Raw genomic sequence first — 20,553 nt, forward strand, 5'->3', positions numbered from 1 at the left:
TCAAACTATTGACAATTTTAAAAATCATTATATAGTTAAATAACTAAACTTAGATACATCTCCGATCTGCCACATGACATAACAAGTGATTTCAAATTCTTGTAGGAGCATGATACACTTAATAAAAAGTCGAGAAAAGTGTTGAATACACTCCTTAACTCGGCGAGAATTTATGAGTGTGTATTTAACTCATGTTGCTAGATTGATGATGTATTTAAGTTTTGTTAGTCAAGTAAAAATGTGATTTTAATAATCCCATAGAATCTAGAAGTGTTTTCAATACTTCTATTTTAATTTTATATCAAAATATAATGTAAAATTATAATTCATTAGATTAATTTGAAATTAAATTTCTTAATAAATAATTGGGGATAATCTCACAAAATAAACTTGTCTAGCTTGACAATCTCAAACAAAAAATTGGATAACACGAAAAAACAGACAGAGGTAATCAAACGGCCAAAAACAACCGAACCCGGCAAATCCAACGGTTATCCTTTCTTCTTCAACCTCTCGCCGGTAATAAAATCACTCACAATCTGTAATTCTCAGTTCAATTTTTTTCTTCATTTCCTCCATAAAATTTTCTCTCAAATGGCAATAATCGAACACCATCTTCGACCCTTTATTCATGTACAAATTTCTTTAAATTTTCAGTATAATCCAAAGTATTTTTACAGACATACTTTCTTCTGCAATCGCTATGGTTTTTTACACGAAAAACCCATTTCTTTGATCTCCCAAAAGACCCCTTTTCGTTCAAATGCTATATTTCCAAAATCCCTTTCTGGGTTTGATTTTTTGGGGAAAAAGAATTCAAAGAAAAAGTTAACCCCACGTGAAATTAGTGTTCAGGCTAATGGGTCCTGTGAACAAGATTCGGATTCAACGGAAAAATCTGAATCTTCAGGTACAGATAGCAAGAAATCTCCGGGTTCAGAACCGGGTTCTCGGGTCCCTAATTCGGGTTCGTCAAGAAGGGAGAAGCAAGGGAAAGATAATTGGTGGTGGTCGAAGGGGAGGAAATTGAGGTGGGAACCGATAGTTCAAGCTCAAGAAATTGGGGTTTTGTTATTGCAATTGGGGATTGTGATGTTTGTTATGAGATTACTACGACCCGGTTTACCATTACCCGGGTCGGATCCTAGAGCTCCGACAATGTTTGTAAGTGTTCCATATAGTGAGTTTTTGAGTAAGATAAATAGTAATCAGGTGCAGAAAGTTGAGGTTGATGGTGTACATATAATGTTCAAATTGAAGAGTGAAGTGAGTAGTGGTGTTATAGAGAATGAGGTTGTGAATGTGAATGGAAATGAAAATAGTAAGTTGCAGGATTCTGAGGCATTGCTAAGGAGTGTAACTCCTACAAAGAAAATTGTGTATACTACCACGAGGCCGAGTGATATAAAGACCCCTTATGAGAAAATGCTTGAGAATGATGTTGAGTTTGGTTCTCCCGATAAACGGTCTGGTGGATTCATGAACTCTGCTTTGGTAAGGTTTTGATGAACTACTTTTCAAGTGTATATTGTTTTATGCAATGTTAAGTCCTATATCTACACCGATGCACGTTCACTTACTATATCTGTATCTGGAAATGTTTTTAGTCTTCCTAAAAAGGCTGTAATACCGGCTCCGCACAAGAGCAGTAACTACCAGTAGATACTCATTCAGTTAGCTTGAAAATTGACTGGTAATTAGATATCTGATGCTTCGTCAAGAACTATCGTTAAAATATCTTAGTTCATTCTTTAACTTTTTATAAATGCTCTTAATTGTAACTTTACTGCTTTTGATATTGTACATCTTGAGTTCCCACAAATGGAGAAGTTATAACTAGACCGACTTAATTATATAGTTGTTCTTCCTTTTGTTGGAAGGAAAATGTTGTCTTTCTTCTTATGTCATGCAGTTACTCTCTTTTCTCAGCACATGACATGTAGCGGTTGTTTGGTTAGAAGCAAAATTATGCAAGGATTAGTTGTAAGGATTTAATAATGCAAAATTTAGTAATGCAAGATTTAGTAATAAGTGGATTATTTACTATTGAATTAGTATTTTGTTGTATTAAAATTTATTATACAGTGTATACTTCAAAATATATTTTTATTTGTTTAAACAAAATTAAATATTGGTTACTATAATGAATGGTTATTTTTGTTATTTAGTGGCTTTAATACATGTATTACTAATCCTCACGTTCTTATTCCACATTCTATCCCCCATAAAATAATACACATATCCTTGCATAACTTATGCGGGTATTAGTTTAGTGGGAAAGAAAATTGGAGCCAAACATTGTATTGAGCAATGCCAAGTTTTATGTGGAAAGAGTAAATGAAACCGAACATTGTAGTAATAGTGTTGAATTTTATATGGAGATCATAAATGAGGTTTTAGAATGTAATCGTATTTTACACGTTACAAGTTATAAATAAGGATTTAGAATGTAATCGTATATCCCTGCATAACTTATGTGGGTATTAGTTAAGTGGAAAAGAAAATTGGAGCCAAACATTGTTTTGAACAATGCTAAGTTTTATGTACAAAGAGTAAATGAAACCGAACATTGTAGTAATAGTGTTGAATTTTATGTGGAGATTATAAATAAGGATTTAGAATGTAATCATATTTTACAAGTTATAAACCTCTTTACTTTTTTCTGATGTTGTCTTTATTATTAACTAACATAATATTACAAGTTACATTTCCATCTTACATTGGAGTTCAAATTCAATGCTGCGTATTCAGAATGCATTCATTTGCTGACAAAGAAGATATAAATAAGGACTTAGAATGTAATCGTATGGTTGATCTTTTTTTTTTTCTTCGCATCTTTCTTTATGGTGGAAGAAAGCATAGCTGTGTTTTGACTGTTTGGAGAGGATATGTATGAAGGAGCTCTCACAAGCATGAGAATGATGCTCTAATATATCGTGTGTTACAACCATGGATTTGTCTTGAACGATAACTAATTAGCCTAGCTATGGATAAGATTACCAGTAGCACACTTGTTTATACTATCCGAAGACAATATTGTGTAAATTAATGAAACTGGCAAGGGAGTGAACTAAAAGTTTGAAAACAAAGAAGCATTCTAAAGAGGATGGGCTGCAGGATAACTAGAATTAATAATAGAACAATGCACTGCGAGTGCTAGCATACAAAGACCGAAGTTGACGTGAGACCAGGCGTGATTGTGGTTCTTAAATTCAGATAATTCAAATATTTAGGCTCAATATTTTAGGGCAATGATATGATATTACACAGTTAAAATAGAATGGTTGAAATGGAGGAGTATGGGAAGAGTGTCATACAATTGGAGGATACCTACCAAAGTGAATGGCAAGTTTTGTATAATAGTCGCAAGACTGGGAGTGAAAGTTTTCTTCTAAGCATAAAAATTATCAACAAGATGAGTGTCATAGAAATGAGACTGTTAAGATAGATGTGTGAATTGTGATCATAAAAATTAGATAAAATAGGAAATGATCACGTCTTATATCATGTACAGATAATACACAAGAGCATAAAATGAGAAAATGTTTTTGAGATGACTTGGTCATGTTCTACAAAGGTCTCCAAATGCATTAGTTAGTTGGTGTGAAACAAATTATTTTTGAAATTTCCAGAAAGGACGAGATAAACATCAAATCACATGTAACACAGTTGTTTTTAAAAACCTACTAAGGCTCAGTTGTATTGATGCACTTGCATCAGGTTCAGTATTATGCTAGGAATCTTTATTCTGTTAAGAGATTTGTATGTCAGTTGAAAATGTAGAGGACCTCTAGTTTAAGAGAACTCCAAATTATTGAGTATTGTTAATGATATGGGTCTAAAGTGGAGCAGCATGTATATTGATGATTCATGTAGATGACCCCATTTGGTTGTGATTGAGCCCTACTTCTTATTGTTGTTGTTAAAGTATTTTAAGGGAGCAAACAACAACAACAACCACAACAACAAACCCATGGAACAAACAACAACATCAAACAAAAATATTTCCGAGTTGAGTTCAGTCATAAGTTCCTCTCCAAGTTGCTTTCTTAGCTTAAGATGTCTTGTGTTTCGTAAAATGTTACAAAGATGACTAGATTTTCTGTTGATTCCAAGCGAGCCTATTCTCTTAATTTGCTATAGGAAGTTCTACTTGTCACTCTTATGGAATAAACTTCCTGCTCTAAGTGCGAATACTACTCCTTTTAGCCCTTTTTTGTCAGACAAGCCCTTTGACATGCCATTCTGGAGTGTGAGAGATCAATTTTCATGTTTTCTTCTTGCTCAAGTGCAGTTGATTGCATGAACGCAGATCTGTATGCTTTTCGATAATATTCTTGTTATTTTGGTTCATATGAATTTTTGGCTAATGCAACTTGACACTTCTTTCTAGTGCCTCATTCATGGTATTCATCTTTTCTATGGTGTAAGCCAAAGATTTCATTATTGTTTCCCTATCCTTATCTTTTTTCTTCAAATGTTTGAATAAAAAACTTGAAGTGCTATTTTACATTATTTTGCAGATAGCATTATTTTATATTGCTGTACTAGCGGGGCTTCTTCATCGCTTCCCAGTGAATTTTTCTCAGGTACATACAATTATGATTCAGTATATGTGTGTGATTATTGTATGTCCATGACATTTCTGAATATGTCACCAACTTTATTGTGGCTGCTTAATAACAGAGCACAGCTGGTCAGCTCAGAAATCGCAAGTCAGGGGGTTCAGGTGGCACAAAAGTGTCTGAACTAGGGGAAACTATCACATTTGCTGATGTTGCAGGTGTTGACGAGGCTAAGGAGGAGCTAGAAGAAATTGTGGTATTTTTCATTTTCATTGGTGAACTTTTCTTAACAGCATTTCTGCTATAAGTGCTGCATTTTGATACAATAAGCAGTTGAATAGTTAATAATTCATTGTTGTGGTGTTTTTTAATTGCTATTTTCCTCAGGAATTTCTTAGAAATCCGGATAAGTATGTACGGCTTGGTGCACGTCCTCCTCGTGGTGTTCTACTGGTGAGTTTCAAATTTGACATAGTAATGTGACTGCTAGGTGGTTATCAAAGTGAAAAACTTCGAGAATACTGTACAATAATTGGAGGGTTCACATAGTAACTCATTGAAAACTTCTGAATTTTTGTTCTTGGTCTTCTCCTGTTCCTGAAGGGATTCTCTCTCTATCCCTTCATATCACTTTGTGATGCCTCTATAGTCAAATCACATCATTATTTCCTGCTAATTTTGTTATGTGACTATTGACTGGCAGATCATTCTACTTGGGGACACCATTTGATTAGTTATATGTTTTGTGCTTCTCATGTAAAGATTATAAAAATAGCTTTAATTGTTACAGGTAGGTCTCCCCGGGACAGGAAAGACCCTTCTAGCAAAGGCCGTTGCTGGGGAAGCTGAGGTTCCTTTTATCAGTTGTTCTGCAAGCGAGTTTGTAGAATTGTATGTTGGAATGGGAGCATCACGTGTCCGTGACCTGTTTGCACGGGCAAAGAAGGAGGCACCTTCAATAATTTTTATCGATGAGGTCACCTGTGGTTTCCTCCTCCTCTTCTTCCTCTACAAACTCAAAATATTCTAATAAAAAGTGTCGATCATTTTCTGGATGTGCAGACCTCTTCTTCCTCTACAAACTCAAAATATTCTAATAAAAAGTGTCATCATTTTCTGGATGTGCAGATAGATGCTGTCGCAAAAAGCCGTGATGGAAAATTCCGCATTGTAAGCAATGATGAAAGAGAGCAGACATTGAACCAACTACTCACTGTAAGATGTACTGGTTTTGTGGTGCTGCATCACTTCAGTTTTTCAATAAGAAATTAATATCTTACAATAATCTGCAGGAGATGGATGGATTTGACAGTAATTCTGCTGTAATTGTTCTTGGAGCAACAAATCGCTCTGATGTCTTAGACCCTGCTCTTCGCCGACCTGGGAGATTTGACCGTGTAGTGATGGTTTGTATCTTTCTTCTATGGGAATAAAAATTTCATTTTGCTTAAAAGCTTTTGTCCATGTTTTAGAACATGGTGATGAGTCAATGTCATGACCTCAGCATACAGACAACTCCTATAGAATGGAAATGGTGATGTAAGTTCCTGTTTCTAGGTGGAAGCTCCTGATAGGTCTGGAAGGGAAGCTATCTTAAAGGTACATGTCTCCAAGAAAGAACTTCCCTTGGCACAAGATGTTGATCTTGGTAACATTGCTTCTATGACTACTGGTTTTACGGGGTAAACCTTCTTCTCTGATTTTCATCAGCTTTAAATTTTATATGTGATGTTTCCATGGCTGACTGATTATTCATTTGAGGATGGTATAGGGCAGATCTTGCAAATCTGGTGAATGAAGCTGCTTTGTTGGCAGGAAGGCTTAGTAAAGTTGTAGTTGAAAGAGTTGATTTCATTCAAGCTGTTGAGCGTTCAATTGCGGTATCACTCTTTACCTCTCATAAGTATTCTTATGGCTGAGCAACATCATGCACCATTACTCTTTTTTGCATTATATGTAACTCTTTCTCCATAATTGTGTGTTAGATCCACAATGGTTAGTTCAATTAGAACAAAGTGGGCATACATAAGAAGCTTTTCATGAAAGATAATCCATATTAGATGTTCTCCCTTGAACAAGAGTCCCACTAGATTTTCTATTTTTGGGCTCCATTGTATGATAATTTAATAAACTTGGATTTCGAGAGCTTTAGAGAAGTGGAGTATATTATCGATCCTTAAACTTCAAATATGTACATGCCGATGCTTTGAACCTTGATGGTTCTAAATACTCAGAATTTTATAAGCAATGAGATTATGAGAAACATGTTCAAGACTGAAGAATTCCTAACATTAGAGTCGATGGTAGAACTGGTGGAGTCAGACTTCATTTGATCCATCTTTTAGCTAAGGACCAGTGTTCTAATTTCAAGGGCAACTTAAATACAGAGCGGTGTTTTGTCCGAGTAAAATAACATATTGCTCAATATATGTCTATGGATTGTGTATAATACAATTGGCAAAAGATTGAAGAGAATGGGGGATAGTGGCTGCCCTCTAAGAGCCTTTTAAGAAGCATTGTCCACTAGATCTAACAATGTTGAAGGTCTAATTTTATTTTTTTAAAATAAAATGCTAGATGGCGGACAAGTAATAGTTTGCATCCCCCATGCTTAATCTAGTAGTGCTGGTCTATGGGCTCAAATGAGTGAATAAACAAAGTATTTCTTGTTCTTGACCTTGCTGCTACATTAGTTGATTTGTTTCTTTTAGTTTCTCTTCTTGATCACCATTGCCATTTAGGTTTACAAGCTTCATCTTCGATGTTTCAGGGCATTGAGAAGAAGACTGCCAAACTGCAGGGAAGTGAGAAGGGTGTAGTTGCAAGGCATGAAGCAGGGCACGCGGTAGTTGGGACTGCTGTTGCAAATCTTCTTTCTGGGCAGCCACGGGTTGAGGTGATCATTATTATTACTTGCTTTGAGAAATTCTTGTTCTTCCTGGTTTACTGCAAGCTCGTGTTATTTGTTTTTGTGTTCCACTGGATAACATCTGACAAAAGAGGTTGATCTAAAAAGAAAAGAAAAAACTCTTTAATAGAATTACTCTAGAAATAGAATTTCTGAAGTTTGACATTTTTCAGAACAGGAAAATCAAATATGTCTGCAAGTCTTGAAAAGACTGGTTTTAACCTTTTCCAGGGACAAAATGCCGCAACAAGACCACTCCCCTGCATTTGGCATGGGACCTCTAATAGTGTTTAAATTGGGGGTTCACAGCTTATTCTTGGGGTGATGGATTACGGAGCTTTAAAAAATTTGGATCATTGATCAATGCAGTCATCGCTGTGACCTATCCTTCTCGACGTAGTTTTACTGTTATTAGAGCAGAATAAAATAAATAATAGAAAATGGAGAAGCAGTGGCTTATTGGTGTCTAGTTGATTGATAGAAATGTCCAAAAGGGAAAAATACCTGTGTTTGGATCTAATACTTTCTTAATTTTGACGGCACCAGTTAATTCATTTTTTACGTACCCCGAACTATCTGTTTCAAATGAACCATACCAACATGGTTCTGGAAGTGGTCTTCCTGCAAGTTCTCTCAATATGCTTGTTCCTTTTCATGTGAAAATTTGCAAGTGAGGTCAGCCATTGCTATATTGGTGTATGATGCTTAAAATCTTTTACTAAAATCAGTACTTTGCTGCTTCTCAAGTGTGCTCTTCTCAAACTGCGATTGTTGCTTTTCTTGTACATAATTGGGATTAGTGCAGTTATGGTATCTATAACAGTTTTCTTTTTTCGTCAACCAGAAGCTGAGCATATTGCCAAGATCTGGAGGGGCTTTAGGATTTACTTATATTCCTCCAACCAATGAGGACAGATATCTGCTCTTTGTTGATGAATTGCGTGGGAGGTTGGTCACTCTTCTTGGTGGACGTGCTGCGGAAGAAGTATTGTACTCTGGACGTGTATCTACTGGTGCTTTTGATGATATACGCAGAGCTACAGACATGGCCTACAAGGCAGTGGCTGAATATGGTCTTAGTCAGACCATTGGCCCTATCTCAGTGGCAACACTTTCTGGAGGTGGGATGGATGATGGTGGATCCATGTCCTGGGGAAGGGATCAGGTCTTTCCGCTTTTGCCCCTTTCTTGTTTTCTGAATTCTCTGCTTTTTTCTGCTCTAATATTTGATCCCAACTTATGTTTCTAACTTAAGAATACCACATCCTTAGCAGAACTGAAAATAAAATTATTCCACAGGGGCATCTTGTTGATCTTGTTCAAAGAGAGGTCAAGGCTTTACTGCAGTCTGCACTTGATATTGCACTCTGTGTTGTACGTGCTAATCCCAAGGTTCTTGAGGGGTTGGGAGCTCAATTGGAAGGTAATATATTCAATGTCACTTTACTAGTCAATTTTTCGGTATTCATTAGCATTGCTTTCTTTTGATTAACTTCACAAGGCAATGATTTTGCATTAAAGATAAATAAAAGAATCTCATTTTATTTTAATATATTTATAAATAACAAAGATCTCTTTATGATATGTGATGTGTCTTTTCCTTTCAATCTCTTTACTTTTTTCTTTGTGGAAGGTGGATACTCTTTCTATTCCATTTTATGACATTGTTTCGGTTTAGTGTGTGTTAAAAGTATGGCACCCTTTATATTTGGGAACTCTTTAATTCTATACTTCCTATTGTACTGTCAATGTGATGCTCTTATTGCTACAAAAATGACATGTTTTAGACCACAAGTTTTTATGGTACATTTGATATGTAATAAAGAGCTTCGTTTCTTTCTTATACTATATGCTCAGACCGATGTATAAAATGAAACTGGAGTATTATATTTGGTACTTTTTTATGGATTGATATTTCTTCCTCTCAGAGAATGAGAAAGTAGAAGGCGAACAACTACAAGAATGGTTGAGCATGGTCGTTGCACCAGCGGAACTTAATTTTTTTATAAAGGGCAAACAAGTATCTTTACTTCCACTGCAAGCAGGCTCTGGATGACAGAAAGTGCAAGCTTAACACAGTCAACAGTACAAAAATGAATTTCGAGTAAGGACTTCCACGCCTTCATCTGTGCTCTCAAGGGAAACAAACTATATTCCTGAACCAGATGGGCATCACTTGTTGGCATCCAGATAGCGTGATTTTGCATGTGTTAGTAAGGTAATTGACAGCTACTTAACTCCTACAAACACCATTGTTATATACCACGATCACAGATTGGTAACTCGAAGTGAAGGCGTACACAAAAGATCTAGCCAAGAGTTTGTTGGTTCTAGAGGTGAAATGAAAAATAGGCTTGTGACCTGAGTGATGTCGGTTGGTATTTTCTTCTACATCACTTGTACATGTGCCAATTATTCTTAGTATTTACACAAGAATCAATACCTTTATATTGTAATATACATCTGTACTGCAGCTTACAAAGAAGCAATCCATGTCTAATGTTGTGGGAGAAGGTGAAACTGTGTATACAATGTTATCTTTCTGATTATGAGACAAAGTATCAGTAGGTTGCCATAATCTTTGACTTGTGTAAAATTACAAGTATTGGATGAGGTAACATTCTGAAAGACAAGACTTGTAAGCTTGCCAAGTCAATGTAGTTGATTTAGTCTCAAAAAGCCAATATAGTTGATTTCTTGTTTGTGAAGAGTCATTTTTTTTTATCTGAGCTGAATTAGCATTCACTGAAACGACTAAGAGGGAGCCGAGGATCCTCTGGAAACAATTTCTCTACCTCTGGCAATCGTATTCACTGAAATGTTTCCTATATGATTTCAGATTTAAAAAAGTTTCATGCCTTTTTCAAAGGCTTTTCACATATAATTTTTATACATGTGGCCAACATATGAAGAACAAGTTGGTATCACTTGCAAAGTCAATTGTACCAGGATTCTAAAGTACTTTTGAGACATAACAAACTTGTATACTTTGATGTTCATGTCCTTGGACATCGTAAGTGCAAGAATTCAAGCTCTATATTCTGCCATGTTATTTCTGATCTTCACTAAAATTGGGTAATGCTGATCCATTTCTGAAACCAAGACTGCAACTCGTATTATCAATGAATATATGAATGTTTGGGAAAGAAAAATCATCCTTGGGACTTGCTTTGTTGAGGTACCGATAATTCATTCACACATCCCAATCCTTCTTTGTTACTGGCATGATGTTTTCCAACCATATGGAGTAATATTTAACCTCACAACATTTGCCTCAGTTACCTCCTCTTTGATTCTTAGACTCATATCGTCCTAAGTTGACTACCACAATGAGTTTCTTTCGACTTCCAAGTTGCTTGATCTCTTCATGAGCACACCATCAATAGGTTGTAGGTGGACGACATATCCATTACTTGAAATAATACAGAAATTCAGCTAGCTCTGCAAGATAGATTTTTCTAGTGACTCCTACGTGCTTCATCAAAAGCTCTAACATTTACACGACTTTCTTTTATCTCCCATATTTATACCTTAGTCTCTCAAAGTGGTGAAAGGACAAATATTACATTTTGAATTTCAATTGATCAAAACTATGGACACGGTCTAATCACATTATGTGAAGTTCTTTAATTTGTTAAATACAACATCATTATCATGGAAAGAGATCTTATTTTACTTCCACCACCATTCGTCTAATTGTTGTGACCAATGATTAATGGACTAGTTGGAGGTTTGACATGATTTTCCAAAATTTTGAGGCATTTTAGACCATTGGTTGGAATTCAAGCTTTTCATAGGTTTTGAGTTGACCATGATCAATATTTGGTTGAGACGACCCTATAATAGTATTTTATAATTCTTAACTCTTAAGGTCTTTCACTTTGGCAAGGTTCCGTCAGCATTGGTAGAGTACATTAGTGACAATTCCTTATGCTTGTGGTTAAGTCGTATGAGGAAATGTGGCCTACAAACATGAGTTTAATGGCAAAGTCAACAATTGATAAGGCTTGTATCCTATATTTTATGTTGAAAAGGACATTATCTTATACACTTGTTGCATTCAAAATTAACTTTATCCTATGATCATACATTCAAACTCATTCTGATGGATCACTGATTCGGTACTATAAATGTCATGAACCAGACCGTCGTGAGTGGTACCCACACTAAACCACCTGGTGGGAGAACGAATTACCAACCCTAAACCAACCCAATACACCAATATTAAAACCAATTCATGAAATAATTATTAAAAAAACAACTTAAAACCAACTAATGAATTGGGTCCCCATAAACTCAATCGATAGTCAAAGAATTTATGCGGAAATAAAACCCCTAGAAACTGAAAGTCATCAAACTCTAAATAGTCAAGACCGAGGATGCAACCCCAAAACTAAAACATAAAACTAAAAGCCTAGAGTGTATGAGTCACGACCTGAGCCTACACCCTAGAGTGATCGGCACTCGAGAACCATTGCTGGTCCCCAAGTGAACCCTCATCTTGGCTGACTACAAGCGGAAGACTAACTCAAACATACAAAGCTTAAAAACTGAACAAAATTCATTGAACTCAATTACAAATCTTTAACTCAAATGAATAACTCTGAATAAAATAATATATTCAACTAACCAACAATAGGCAACTCTTTAAAACATTAAATAAGATAAATGAAATAGACTTCTCAAACTCTATTGTTTATCTATGAAGCCTCTAAATGACAAATATGGAAGTCGGGACAAGACCTACGACATCCTGACAAAACTGAAAGTAAATGGAATCCTCCGGAAACAAGGAGGCTCACCATAGCTAACTCGAACTCCATGTGGTATCAACGAAGCTCCTATTGATGATCCTGAATACCTGTATCTACATCATGAAACGATGCAAGCCAAATGGCTCAGTACATGGAATGTACGAGCATGTAAGGGAAAATCTAAAGCATAAACATAAGCTTGAACTAGTAGAAAAGAAACATACTTACCTCTTCTCAAACTTACTCAACTCAAGGAATACTCAAGGATACTCAAAACTACTCAAACTTACTCAACCCAAAAGTACTCAAGAATACTCAACTCAACTCAGTAATGAGGTTCTCAACTCAATGAAATGAGCTCAACTCAACAATAAGGTACTCGACTCAATGAAGCACAATTCAACTCAAGATACTCAAGAATAAAGCAACAATAGAATATGCAATATATAGAAAGCTTTTAAAACAGTAGATAACAACTCAATGTATTGAAGAACACAATAACAACTCAACTTGTATATAATAAAATATAATATAACTTTGTGGGAGTTTCTCTAACCGACAACCATCACTATAAGCTATGTGATGATACATCGTCTCGCCTACGCTGTCAGAACTGTCCTATACCTTGCCAGGGAATAGAACCTCTCAACTAAGTGGATCCACTAGTCTATGCTAAAAACATTAAGGAATCATCTAAAAAGTATGACCCTTTCTACCCACATTGGCTACATGGTTTATGGAGACTTGAGTTATTATGAACTCTTCCCCATATCGGTGCTCAATACTACTCCTAAAATATACTCAACTCATATGTTTAAAACATAACTCTTCCTCTGTGGTTTTGGGTTATTACTCAAAATCTTTCTCTAAAAGAGATGTTACTCAAACTGCTCAAAACTCTTTTGGAAATCTCGGTTTTCTACTCTTTTAAATGTGAAAACATTTACTCTTGGGACAACTTAGTTCCCATATATCATTTTAAAGAAAATGAACTCGACTCTACTCTTTCTCAACTCAAGTGCTCAAGTCTTAAAACAAGTTTATAAAAAATTGTAAAAGACTTCTCAAAATAAAGTTCATGCCGAATTATTGACGTGAACGACTCTATTCAAGGTTTTCAATAACCATACATAGAACTCAATACTCGAGACTCAACAACTCAGAACTCAAGAACTTCAATGGTAATACTCGTTTCAAGAATGCTCGACTCAGAGGGTTCATGCAGAATTATGGGCATGAACAGCTCACTCAAAGACTCAAAGATACTTCTCATCTCAAGAATTCTTGACTTATAGGGTTCATGCAGAGTTATAGGCATAAACTGCTCAAATCAAGGACTTCAGGGGTAATATGTAATAGTCCCATGATTAGGTATAAAATCTCAAAAGGGTTAGGAACTTAATACTCAAGACTTAGAACTTGAAAATACTACTCCTCTTAAAGGTACTCAATGTATGGAGTTCATGCGGAGTTTATGAGTATGAACGACTCGACTCAAGGGTCTAAAGAACATTATGGAACTCGTGTATACGACTCCTCTCATTCTTATACTTACTTCTTCAAAACTTAGCTCAATCGATAATAGATCTCAAAGGATTCATAATTGATCTCAAAGGATTCATAATTGAACTCAAAAGCTTTCTTGAACTCTACTTTTAACTCTCTCTTGAATGTGAATTATGAATTCAAGAGTTATGGTTCATGATATGAAGGATCTCGTTGTGATAAAGTAGACTTATGAATACATTCCCCTCCACTTGTTCGAGTCTTGAACAAGTTATTTGAATTTGTAGAAGACTCCTCAGCAAGACTAAAAAGGGGATTTCTTGAAATATTCGAAAGAACTCTCAAGACTTAACTCTTAACTCTACCTTGAATTTGAATTATGAATTCAAGGTTATGATTTGTGATAGGAAAGATCCCGTGATGTTTAGGAGTGTTTTTAGATAGTTAAACATGAGAAACGATCAAGAAATCATTGTCTGGAAGCAAGTCCGCGATGCGGAGATGCATTTTAATATTTGATCGCGAAATAATTTTTGAGGCAGAGGGGTCCATGACCTCTCCGCGATGCAGAGAAAGATTTTGTGCATAGGGAAGGCAGGTCTGCGACGCGAAGTGAAGTACCAAGAAATCATTGTCTGGAAGCAAGTCCGCGATGCGGAGATGCATTTTAATATTTGATCGCGAAATAATTTTTGAGGCAGAGGGGTCCATGACCTCTCCGCGATGCAGAGAAAGATTTTGTGCATAGGGAAGGCAGGTCTGCGACGCGAAGTGAAGTACCAGATTTGCCCGACTTTTTCCTTCTTCGTTTTCTAACCTCAATTCACTTAAATTCGATTTTTTTCTCAATTTCTCTTTTGATTCAGATACTCAATACATGTACACAAGAATCTAATCAAACACAACTCTAAAATCGATACGATTTCTTCAAGAACTCATGAATCTCATCTAAACTCAAGAACGAAAGCCAATTTCATGAACACAATTCAAGAACATCAAACCTTCAACTTTCTAGAACGAATTTAACTCTGAAATTAACATGATTGGCGTGTGGGTGAACAAATCCAACACTATGGAAGCTTACATACCTGAAAGAACCATCTTGTTGAAGCAACTTGAAGGAAAATCTTGAAAGATGAACCCTAGCCTTAGCGTTTCTTGAATTTCCTAAGCGTAAAATTTTAGGAGTGAATGAGAGGGTTTGATGTATGAAAATTGATTTTTCTACACGTTTTGGGTAATTTAGATGACCTCCTAAGGGATTTTAGGACCAAAATACCCTTTAAAAATAAATAAAATAAGCTGGGAGTCGGAATAATTTTTCAGCAAGCAGTGAGGTCAGTATTGGCTCCGTAACGCGGAGCCATCGCGGAGCTGCTGCTAGCTTTGGGCGTCGTTAGTAAATCAGTCATAACTTTTTACTCAGAGCTCAAAATTTAGCAAACTCGGTGGCGTTGGAAAGATAATTCAAAGATATTTTCTACTGTATCTTTGTAGCCCATCTAACTCATCTTGTGCTAGGAGTTATGGTCGTTTGAAGTTGACCCAAAACTTAAAGGAACTTAAGAATGATTTGAATGAACTCTCTTTAGTTCTTTTTGGAACTCAATGTGCTATATCTAGTGACCTTAACACTTAGGAAATTTTTAAATTCCTTGGTAAAATCTCACTCACTACGAAGAATGGTTCGAGTCTTAGTTCAATTTTTTTTTGGGTGTTACAGTATGTGTCCGAAAAGATGGACAAGAAGATGTAGAAAGAACTCATGACAATATGAAAGAGTAGATCACCCTTGTATTTGAAGTTAGACGCCCCTTATTTGAGGTATCAGATCAACCTCTAGAAGATGTCATGTACTTAACAAGGAAAGAACAAGTGCAATATTAGTAAAAAAATCATAGTGTACTGTGAGGATCATACGACTAGTCCAAGATATGAATGTAAATAATTCACCACAAAGCAGTATCATAGAACAATACATATAACAATAGTTATCAAATCACATAGACTCCTAGTCACATATCATGAAACAAAAATACCTAGATACATGTCCCACACGATCACAAATGCAAATGCTCGGTGCTCTCATAGAACCACAATCACATACCTGGTCACGAAAACCAAACTCAAATGGTTAGTTTACCGGCATAGTACATAGTTAGTTTACCAACATGGTACCCGAACCAACCAGCAATCACAAACAATCATCCACAATCACAAATACAATGAATATCACCTCTTGAAAACCTCGAGTCACAACAAGCCCATTGCATGAGATTATAAACATGATGTCATTTCCTATGTATTCCCTATCATGTATTGCACAAATGATACTACAAAACAGTAGACATGCATACATACATATATAAATCAGAAACATACAACTATCACCTACCTTGAACCAAGCCTCTCGGAAACTCTAAAGAACATGAGTTTTCCCCTTTTTGAAGTATCTTGGCTTGTTCTTGGTAAAAAAACAAACAATAAAATAACAATCAATAACTAATGACCTATTAGTTATCCGGATTATCAATAAATCCTAACTCCAGGCCAATATATGATCAACTTCCATAACTTAGGGCTTTTTCCACTGTGGAATCATGTCAAAACCTTCCTCCAAAGGTAATAACCTAGATTCTAAGGCTTAAGAATCAATGAAAAAGGTTAGGGAGTCAAAATCTTACATTTACCAATGAATTCTATGGAAAAAGAAATACAAACTGCCCAAAATCGCCCCTCCCAATTCCAAGAGCAAAAACTAAACAAAATAGGGATTTTGGAGTTGTTTCTGTATAAAATCTCATTTACTCCGCTATAGCAGAACTTACCCCGCTATAACATAGGCGAAACTTTAGAAACTCAAGAATTTGAGAAGGGTCACTTTTTCACAACACAACACATTCTCTTGATCCTGACATATCCCTTTCATACCAAGATCAATTCCAGGAGTTCTACATTCCCAAATTAATTTTTGAAAAGCCCTATGGACTCCTTAATGTCTTAGCTACAAGAAAATATCAATCAAACCTCAACATTATACCCCACCGATTCTTGGATGGCCTTAGACCTCACCTAGCCCAGATTCTGTTTGAGGCGTGCCTAGCTGATAAATTCTTTTACTATTGGCCTACTCATAACGACCAACTCAGGTCATTACAATAGATGTGTGTTTTTGAAAGAAAAATTTAAATCTGAGAAAAATATTTTTAAGACCTGGTTCAAGTTCGCTCACATCTATATAGTAAGCCCTGATTCGAGCCTGGGTTGGATATATAAAAGTCTTAGTCCAAGTCCAAGCATAATAAATGGATTTCGCGAATCCTCCATGGATCCCACCTCACAACAAACCACTTTTAAGGGGTGCATATCGATAGGATCATTAGTCATTGCCTTGTATTGCATTACATATCATGCTCTTATATGTGATTTTGCCTCTAATTACTTTGTTTGAACTACTAGAACTTTTCTGCGTGTAGGCTTATTTAATAATCCTTATATGATATAGTTGCTACCTTTGCTCTGTCAAACAATTGAGTATTTGTGGTTTTGTACTCATACTACGTTTGTTGCATCTTTTCTAATGTAGATCCTCGTAAACACACCATGTTTACTTTATCGAAGATTACGGTTTGCACGTGTCAAAGATAAACATGAACATGATGTCAATACACGTCATCTACAACACATTCATAGATCTTTTCGTTAATATCTAAGCTTTTGAGCAAATTGTAGAGTTAATAAGGGTGTTTTAGTAAAATTGATACATTCTTATATCCTATAAAATTCAAGTTCATCGTAAACCCTAGAGGCCACTCATGTTTCATCAATTTCACTAGGCATTGGTATGTCCACCTATTCTTTTCATCTTTCATCCAATTCATTCCTTTGTTTTTGATATCCTTCTGTTGTGCATGTGCCAAACACTTTGAGAATGACGATCAGAGATCTAAGTTATGATCTTTTATTATTATTTTCAATTTTAAGGCTTCAATCTAAAGCCTTCCACCAACAACTCCAAGATTTGGCACAAGTAAGTTATCATTTGATTCATCTCTATTTTCAATTTAAGCATGTCGATATGAGTTTTTTAATCTAATTTTCAGGATTTATCAATTCAAGGCCTAATTAAACTAAAGATTTGATTGAACAACTCTAAGGAATTTTACTATATTATAAAAAGGGAGTTTAGGCCCAAGTATAATATATAATATTCAAGATTGGGACTTTTCCCAATCTTGAATATTATATATTATACTTGTGGGACTTTTAAAAGGAAGTTTATACCCAAGTATAATATATAATATTCAAGATTGGGACTTTTTTGAATATTATATATTATGTTTATTATATAGTAGAACTTGGGCATAAACTCCCTTTGAAAATAATATAGAATATATATATATATATATATATACACTCACAAATGGAAAAGTCCCAATCAAGGAAGCAACATAATATCATTTACAAATGACTTAAAAAGCTTTAAAATATTTAAAAGCTATATAATAAAATAGGTTGACTCTCAGAATTCTATCAGGCTCACATATATTGGGACAGAAAAAATAACACATATCATTTTAATATTACCAAAAAACTATTATAAATAATAATAATTAACAACTTAAAATATCTGAAAGACATTTTAAAAGGGTTAATTTTGTAATTTTATCCATATCACATAAATTAGGACAAAGTGACCAGTAATGTACATTATTTCAAAGTTACATAAAAATATTATAAATCACAATAATTAATAACTTCAGACATTTAAAAAAAAATATGAAAATTTGGATGACTCTCCAAATTTCATTTGTGTCACATAAATTGAGACAACAAAAATAACATATATTGGGTCCATTTTAATTTATTTGTCTTATTATTTTTTATATTTAAAAAAATTGCGTAAAAATACTATAAATCATGATAATTGACAACATAAAATATGTTTTGAAAAAAAATACAAAAAATTCCACTGATTCTTGAAGTGAATATATCGTAAAAATACTATAAATCATGATAATTGACAACATAAAATATTTCAAAAATGTTGCATGTGGGTAGTCTTATTATGCCTTAAATAGTGTCAAAGAAAGTACAAGTTTGTGATAAAAAAACTTATTCCTTATCCACGCAAACAATCGCTTCAAAAACTCGGTTATTAGCCCCAAAACATACTATTTATATTATTGGGCCCGTGCATAGCACAATATGTGTATATATATATATATATATCTCACAAATGGAAAAGTCCCAATCAAGAAAACAACATATATCATTTACAAATAACTTAAAAAGCATTAAAAATTACAATAATTACCAATTTAAAATATTTAAAAGCTATATAATAACATAGGTTGACTCTCAAAATTCTATCAGGCTCACATATATTAGGACAGAAAAAATAACACATATCATTTTAATATTACCAAAAAACTATTATAAATAATAATAATTAACAACTTAAAATATCTGAAAGACATTTTAAAAGGGTTAATTTTGTAATTTTATCCATATCGCATAAATTAGGACAAAGTGACCAGTAATGTACATTATTTCAAAGTTACATAAAAATATTATAAATCACAATAATTAATAACTTCAAACATTTTTAAAAAAATATGAAAATTTGGATGACTCTCCAAATTTCATTTGTGTCACATAAATTGAGACAACAAAAATAACATATATTGGGTCCATTTTAATTTATTTGTCTTATTTTTTTTATATTTAAAAATTGCGTAAAAATACTATAAATCATGATAATTGACAACATAAAATATGTTTTGAAAAAAAATACAAAAAATTCCACTGATTCTTGAAGTGAATCTATCGTAAAAATATTATAAATCATGATAATTGACAACATAAAATATTTCAAAAATGTTGTATGTGGGTTTATTATGCCTTAAATAGCGTCAAAGAAAGTACATGTTTGTAATAAAAAAACTTATTCCTTTATCCACACAAACAATTGCTTCAAAAACTCGGTTATTAGCCCCAAAATATACCATTTATATTATTGGGCCCGTGCATAGCACGGGCAACATTATCTAGTAGTGACAATAAAGGTAAGTGTTTTGTATATCTAACTCTTCTTTATTTGGAATAGTTATCACACTTTCTTTACATCTCTCTGTTAAAATTAATTTTTATTTCTTTACATCTCCTAACACATACATATTATATAAATACGAAGTAGCTATAAGAAACGAATTTAGTAGTATGACAACAGAAGTAGAAGAACAAAATAAAGAAAAAATCATAAACCGGAATCTAATGACAAAATTAGCAACATGTTACATAGATGAATATACATGTGCATTTAGAGAATACTATTATAAAGGAACATATAGCATAGAAGAAAGTAAAGAAATATGAAAATTATATTTTACAAAATTACCAGAACCTTTTAATTCAAAAGTAATAAAAAGTTGGAATGAAGCAGGATTAACAGATACCTTAGGAACTAGAATGAAATTCTTACAACGATGGTTTATAGAACTATGTGAAAAACATAAAGAAGAAATAAAAATGGAAAAAATATTGGTAAAAAACTTAGCATGTTGCAAAAATAAAACGGCACCCCCAATTTGGTTGTACGGACAAATACTATAAAAAGAAATATAATAAAAAATACAAATCAAAATATAAATATAAAAGACCAAGAAGAAGATACAATGTAAAAAACTATAAAACTAAAAGACCATATAGACCAAAGAAAAAATTAACAGAATGTACTTGTTACAATTGTGGAAAATTAGGACATATATCTAAAAATTGTACATTACCTAAAAATCCAAAGAAAAAACAAATATAAGAA

General features: G+C 34.2%; 1 protein-coding gene across 1 annotated transcript; it reads left to right on the forward strand.

Annotated features, from left to right (window-relative positions):
* Positions 1-464: 464 nt before the first annotated feature.
* LOC125835123 (ATP-dependent zinc metalloprotease FTSH 9, chloroplastic-like) lies at positions 465-10,091 on the forward strand. The gene is made up of 13 exons (XM_049514260.1): positions 465-1,494; positions 4,524-4,589; positions 4,687-4,821; positions 4,953-5,018; positions 5,356-5,541; positions 5,694-5,780; positions 5,858-5,971; positions 6,123-6,247; positions 6,337-6,445; positions 7,336-7,461; positions 8,318-8,638; positions 8,773-8,896; positions 9,402-10,091. Exons 1-13 carry the CDS (start codon positions 595-597, stop codon positions 9,527-9,529), a joined length of 2,487 nt encoding a protein of 828 aa, XP_049370217.1. The 5' UTR covers positions 465-594; the 3' UTR covers positions 9,530-10,091.
* The last annotated feature ends 10,462 nt before the right edge of the window (positions 10,092-20,553 follow it).

This window comes from Solanum verrucosum, unplaced genomic scaffold (genome assembly GCF_900185275.1).
Source record: "Solanum verrucosum unplaced genomic scaffold, falcon-dt-bn FXZP01000220.1, whole genome shotgun sequence".
Classification (NCBI taxonomy): domain Eukaryota; kingdom Viridiplantae; phylum Streptophyta; class Magnoliopsida; order Solanales; family Solanaceae; genus Solanum; species Solanum verrucosum.

Bases quoted from the DNA above. Each gene is read 5' to 3' on its own strand.
- LOC125835123 (XM_049514260.1), top strand. From the start codon at position 595: ATGGCAATAATCGAACACCATCTTCGACCCTTTATTCATGTACAAATT. The intron at 5,542-5,693 runs GTCACCTGTGGT...CTGGATGTGCAG, and splicing joins CAATAATTTTTATCGATGAG to ATAGATGCTGTCGCAAAAAG. The intron at 8,639-8,772 runs GTCTTTCCGCTT...ATTATTCCACAG, and splicing joins TGTCCTGGGGAAGGGATCAG to GGGCATCTTGTTGATCTTGT.